This window comes from Leuciscus leuciscus (assembly GCF_965113295.1).
Source record: "Leuciscus leuciscus genome assembly, chromosome: 3".
In the NCBI taxonomy this organism is placed as follows: Eukaryota; Metazoa; Chordata; class Actinopteri; order Cypriniformes; family Leuciscidae; genus Leuciscus; species Leuciscus leuciscus.
The window spans coordinates 55,076,371-55,082,429 of record NC_138727.1 but is presented as its reverse complement, the minus strand read 5'-3'; the positions used below and the strand labels follow the sequence as shown (position 1 = coordinate 55,082,429).

The window sequence follows — 6,059 nt, the reverse complement described above, 5'->3', positions numbered from 1 at the left end:
GTCATTGTCGGTGTGTATTTCCATACTGGATAAGCCGGCTTTTGTTTCTTTTGTTATTGACCCCGCCCTCCAAGGGAACAGCGTGGCTACTTATGCAGCGCTCTGGCCGGCTTTATCTGATATCAAAATTCAATGAAGATGGATGCCGCAAAGATTGTCGCAGACGAGCTGAACCGTGGCCGTTACACAAATGTTTTGAAGTACTTCTTCGACAAGCCGGATGCTTATGAACAAGCGTTCACTGATTCTGAAGATGATCTGAGCGACGATGAAAGCGGCATGATAAGACTGAATAATATCCCTAATCTACAACTTAGCGAAGATGAAGACGAGGAAGAATGTATCGGACTGGCGTCAGACGAGTTGGACCGTAAGATATCAGAGGCTATATCGATAGTAACATTTGATGGGGATATAGACAGTGAAATGGGGAAAATCCGTAACTTTGACTGTAAATGCTACACGAGGAGAAAAGAGAACTCTCTGCATGGGAGACAGTCCTGTAGTCAGAAGCTTTCTCCAGACATTATGTACAACATACGGCTGGATTCTTTAGCTGCAGGACATGCGAATTATTGGACATTTAGAGGCAAACAGACGCACAGTGCAAACTTCGGAGATGGTTACATCCACAAAGAAGACCCCGACAAAGAGAAAGTGTGCTCGAACGACTTATTTCATCGGAGGCAATGAGATCTGCAAGAATACTTTTCTGTTTCTTATGGGGTGAGTTTCCATAAACATCAAAGTTTGTCGTTTTGTGTTCATTCTAAGAACACGTACACGTTATCTCATGTTTAGTCCATGTTTAGACCTTCCCATACCTACCTATTGTTATTAGCTAGCTCAGGACTGTCGTTTTAATTGTAATCGTTAGCATCATATCACTTGAAAAAAAAAAAAAACATTACTATAATGAGCTTTTAGATGGTAATGTGAGCATCTGCTATTAATTTGAATAATGCTTCAATTGCTTGAATTGACTGGTGTTAATGACTTAGCCCACGTAAACCTGCCTGTTAGCATTCTTGAATTGAATGTGATGCTAATTATTTAGCCAGTGGTGGAGGAAGTACTACTTAATATTCTTACCAAGGATTTACAAACGTAATAGTAAATGTATCCGATTAAATTCCTACTTAAGTAAAAGTATAAAGTATCAGTAGCCGTAAAATGTGCATTATAAGTCAAAGTAAAAGTATTTATGAAGAGTTTAATGTACAGGATTTTTTTTAATCATTTGACTCAAACCAGGTCTAACCACTAACTGAGGTCTAAACCAGGACTAAACCAGGAAGTAAAGATACAGACTCTAAAATGTAGTGAAGTAAAAGTAAAAAGTATTAATCATAAAATTTACTTCAGTAAAGTAAAAGTACCTATAATTTGTACAATACATTCTGATATAGGAGACAAGATGCCTGTTAGCAAGACCATGATGTTAAACTTTTCTTTTTTCTTTTCTTTTTTTAGCATTGGCAGAGACACCCTGGCTGATATAGTGAAACACTATGAGGAGAATGGGGCAAGACCACGTTTGAGGAAGAAGCACTCACTGCCACGTCCACCAGCCAGGTTTATCCACCCTGATGATATCAACAGAGTTGTGGACTTCATAAAAAACTATGCAGAAGACAATGCCATCATGCTGCCTGGCCGACAGCCTGGGCATAAGGATTGGCATGTGAAGTTGCTGCCAACTCATGTGTCCAAGGCCCCTCAGTGTGGCGTCTCTACATGAAGTCTGCTAAGGAGCTTGGTATGTGTAAACATTGATTTAGAATTGAGTGCTTATAATGTGAAATAATGCGAAGCACTATTAGCAATTACAATACAATTAACCATAAGCAATATCTGTTTTTCAGGTGAGCGTGCAGTTTGTAAAACCAGTTTCAAAGCACTGTGGAACCGACTTCTCCCACACATCAAAAGTTGCCGGCCGCGCACAGATCTCTGCTGGCAGTGCCAAAGCAATAACGAGCAGCTGATACGAGGTGCAAACCTCCCAGATGATAGAAAGTCTGAAGCAGTAAAGAAGCAAAAAGATCATCTTTCCCTTGTGCAGAAAGAGAGGGCTGTGTACAACGACATGACTGCTGCCTGCAGAAAGATTTGCTCTGGCTCTAACCTGTCTTTTGGACCGTCCCTACCAGAAAGCAAGAAGATTAGGATGCATTACAGTTTTGATTTTGCTCAGCAGGTAATATTTCACACACATTTACTTCACTTTACATTATTAATGTCCCTTAAAGGGCGATTTGGTGCATGAGAATAAGCAGCCTGATAATAGCGCAAATGCAAAATAGCATCAATATAGTAATTTATATCTTTATTGGATAGTTATGAATAGACACAAATTTCATTCTAATCCAAGTTCCCTCTCTCCCTCTGTCTCCTACAGTTACACTTTCCCTCAAACCCTCTCCAGCCAGGACCAATGTACTTCCTGACCCCACGGAAATGTGGCCTATTTGGTGTTTCCTGTGAAGGGCTGCAGAAACAGGTGAATTACCTGATTGATGAAGGCATGTCATCTACTAAGGGAAGCAATGAAGTCATCAGCTACATGCATCATTTCTTCTGCAACTTTGGAGTTGGAGAAACAGAGGTGGATCTTCATTGTGACAACTGCAGTGGGCAGAACAAGAACAACTTCATGCTCTGGTACCTTGCCTGGCGGGTTGGACACAAGCTTCATGATAAAATTGAAATCCACTTCCTTATTGTTGGCCACACCAAGTTTTCCCCTGACTGTGGCTTTGGACTCCTCAAGCAAGCCTACATGAAGACAAGAGTCAACACTTTGGCAGACATCGCTGAGGTACTTTAACTTTACTTTGCTTTAATGACTTCAGTGCTGTTTTCTGTTCTGCTTCAATAAAACGTTTAACTGAAGATCTTTTTTTTTTTCTTCCTCTTCTTTTTTTGTCATCAGGTTGTGGAAAACAGCTCTCCTGTGAGTCACCTCAATATCCCACAGCTTGTTGGAACGGCAGAGGGCAAAGTTTTAGTCCAGACCTTCGACTGGCAGCAGCATCTGACTCGCCATTTCCGTAGACTCCCACAGATCAAGAGTTATCAGCACTTCAGGTACTTATTGAAACTTTCACATTGTGTACATACAATATAACATAGCAACAACATACACATGACAGTTTTTTTTATGAAAAAATACTTTGCCATGTTTAAAATGTCTTATGTGCTTATTCTGTCACAGCTTTGATGCCAAGAGACCAGGTGTGGTGCTTGCAAAAGCTCACTGTGATGCACAACCTGTCGAATATCAGCTACTGCGCAACGGAGCAGATCTGCCCCCTATCGACGGTCTTCCTGTCCTGGCCCCACCTGGACTGAACATTGACAGGCAGACCTATCTGTATGAAAAAATCAGGCCATTCTGTGCTGACGAGGCAAGAGACATCACATGCCCAGAGCCAAGGGTCACAACACAGAAGAGTCCACTGAAGAGGATGCGAATGTGATATCATTTGGACTGTGTCACAAAGACCTTTGTCTTATGCTGCTATTACCAAGTAAAAGTGGTCAGGAGGGCCAGCTCTGTTTTGATTGATTGATATATTTTTTTTCTTTTTATTATACATTTTTATTTTTTATTTGTGTACTTTAAGAAAATAGCTTAACTAAAACTACATTTGGTGCCTTCTGCACTGTTTTGCACTTTTTACTGTCTATGGCATGGCACTAAGAGAGATATTTCAAGCCTTTATTTGTTATAGTTTTGATGATTATGGCTTACAGCTTTATGAAAACCTTTTCACAATATTCAAATTTTAAATTTGGGGTTTCATAAGCTCCAAGCCATAATATAAACATTAGGCCTACTTAAAGTCTCTGCTGCTAGTGTACTTGAATTTTATTTATCTGCAACATTATGTTGTATAATTACAGTTTTGCACAATAAATGTTCTCAAAACTATTTGCACCGTTTCTTTCTTTCTTTCTTTCTTTTAAAACTACATTTAGCAGTTGTTAAGCAGGGTCTGTGTAACCTGTTCTGAAATGGTTTTATTATAATTTATATATCGTGATATCGTTATCGCAAGAGGCTGCAATGTATATCGCAATATGGATTGTAGGCCATATCGCCCATCCCTATTCCTAGTCTGTGAAACCTTTCATTGCGTAAAAAAATTTTTTTATTCAGTGTACATAAGAGTTGCCTATACAGTTTTATCGGTAGATGCTAAGAGACATTTATTTATATATTACCTGTTTGCAAACATATATATTTTTTCTTTGATGGCACATTGTCCTGACCTTTCTGCTCCCCCCTGTGCTTTACAGGGGGAGCTTTACAGGGGGCATGGCTTATGTAAATGAGATGTAAATGAGCCCTATTGTCACTCCCAGCAGGAGAGAGAGGTGAGAACTGCACAATCTTTAGAGGCTGTTTTCTCCCCTTTGTGCTTTTTTGAGTGCCTACCTTCAAATGGCCACAACTTCTCCAACTATTATCAGATTTCCATGTGTTACACATCGTTGGAAAGCTTGGAGACTACACTTTCAGAATCTGTGAATAACTCAAAATGCCCCAGAACCTACTTGTGTCCCTACTTTCCGTGACTGGTCACAAATAACAATGGAGGAGTTTACGTATGTGTGTAAGTATTCATACATTTCGCCATTGTTATACAAATGACAGTATTTTAACAGTTATTGTTGTGAATATTACATATACTACTTTTGATGATTATAATTTACCTCAGTGAATGCAGCCAGCTTAGCTAGTTTGTGAAGTAAAGTGATTTTATTTTAGGTAGTTGTAAAATACTGCAATATAATTGTAAATATATAATATAATAATACAAATTAAAATATGAATGTAGTCCTATATATATTTATGTTATATCATAATCTGCGCGACCCCGTCGTTGACTTTCTTTGATGAAGTTTGCAGGGCGTTTCAAATGAGCGGTTAGTGTCAGTGAAGTCCACTTCAACTGATAGACCGTGCTCAGGGAGTAGGGGAGCAGTGAACACTGCGTATGGACCCTGTCGAATGGAACGCACCTTACGCCCGTTTCACACACACATATTTTTTTCCGTACCCATGTTAACAGGTTAGAGCTGCACGCGGATGCGGTCCGTCGATCCGTTCCAGTTGCGGTGCGTATACAGCAGTGCAGCGATCGTTTCCGCACCGAGTCTATTTTTGCTGTGCTGCACGCGCTGAATTAAAGTGACAGCGCATGTTTCGTGGTCAAAATGAACACAGATTGACCTGAAAATGTAGTAATTTCACCATAAATGCGATTAATTAAATAAAATATAGTAATCTCACCATAAATGTATTTAATTAAATACATTTTTCTTTTACTTTAAGACCGGGGTAAAGCAAGGAAAGCTACAATTTACCTCAACAAGGCGACATAATGAACAACACTTGTCTCATTCGTGGAGGTGGAAAAACAAGTTCTTTGTGACATGCAAGATTTATTGTATTAAAATTTAAATGATAAAAGAAAAGGCACGAGAGTCGGCTGTTTTTGTCAATTTTAAGTTTTAATTTAAAATGTAGGCTATGCGATTTTAATATAAGTACATGGTAAAATATTTTACCACTTGCTTGAGCAACTTAATATATAATTATATAGAAGTAATGCATTTAATAATATGTTGTTTAAATTGTGTTTAAACGTGAATACGTCTATTAAAGAGTGTATATGTGTACAAAGAGAATCGCAATGCTGACAAATTTTTTTTTTTAAATAAAAGTTGCTGATAACTTCTGGATTTGAAATACAAATAGTATGTATTTGTGGTATAGCCTACAGCAGCGGATCAGTTACGCACGGCAAACGCAGCATATGTGAAAGCACTATTGCGCATGCTGCTCCTGCACTGCATACGCACTGCAACATTCTCGAGGTCGGACATCCGGGACTTTTACTCCCATAATGCACTGCGCGCGCATAGCAACGCGGCGAAGGGTAAAACAAACAAGCACCTGCCATTAAGCAACACGAAGCGGAAGACAAACGAGCGCCAAGCTCTTTTCCTTTGGTTGCAAATCATGCCAAAAAACTGTTGTGTTGTTG

At 39.3% G+C, this 6,059-nt stretch overlaps 1 protein-coding gene across 1 annotated transcript; it reads left to right on the top strand.

Annotated features, from left to right (window-relative positions):
• Positions 1-564: 564 nt before the first annotated feature.
• LOC309494726 (uncharacterized protein) lies at positions 565-3,482 on the top strand (the record flags this gene model as incomplete). Its single annotated transcript, XM_082164139.1, has 5 exons — positions 565-1,759; positions 1,866-2,200; positions 2,402-2,821; positions 2,936-3,090; positions 3,218-3,482. Exons 1-5 carry the CDS (start codon positions 1,738-1,740, stop codon positions 3,480-3,482), a joined length of 1,197 nt encoding a protein of 398 aa, XP_082020265.1. The 5' UTR covers positions 565-1,737.
• Between the last annotated feature and the right edge of the window lie 2,577 nt (positions 3,483-6,059).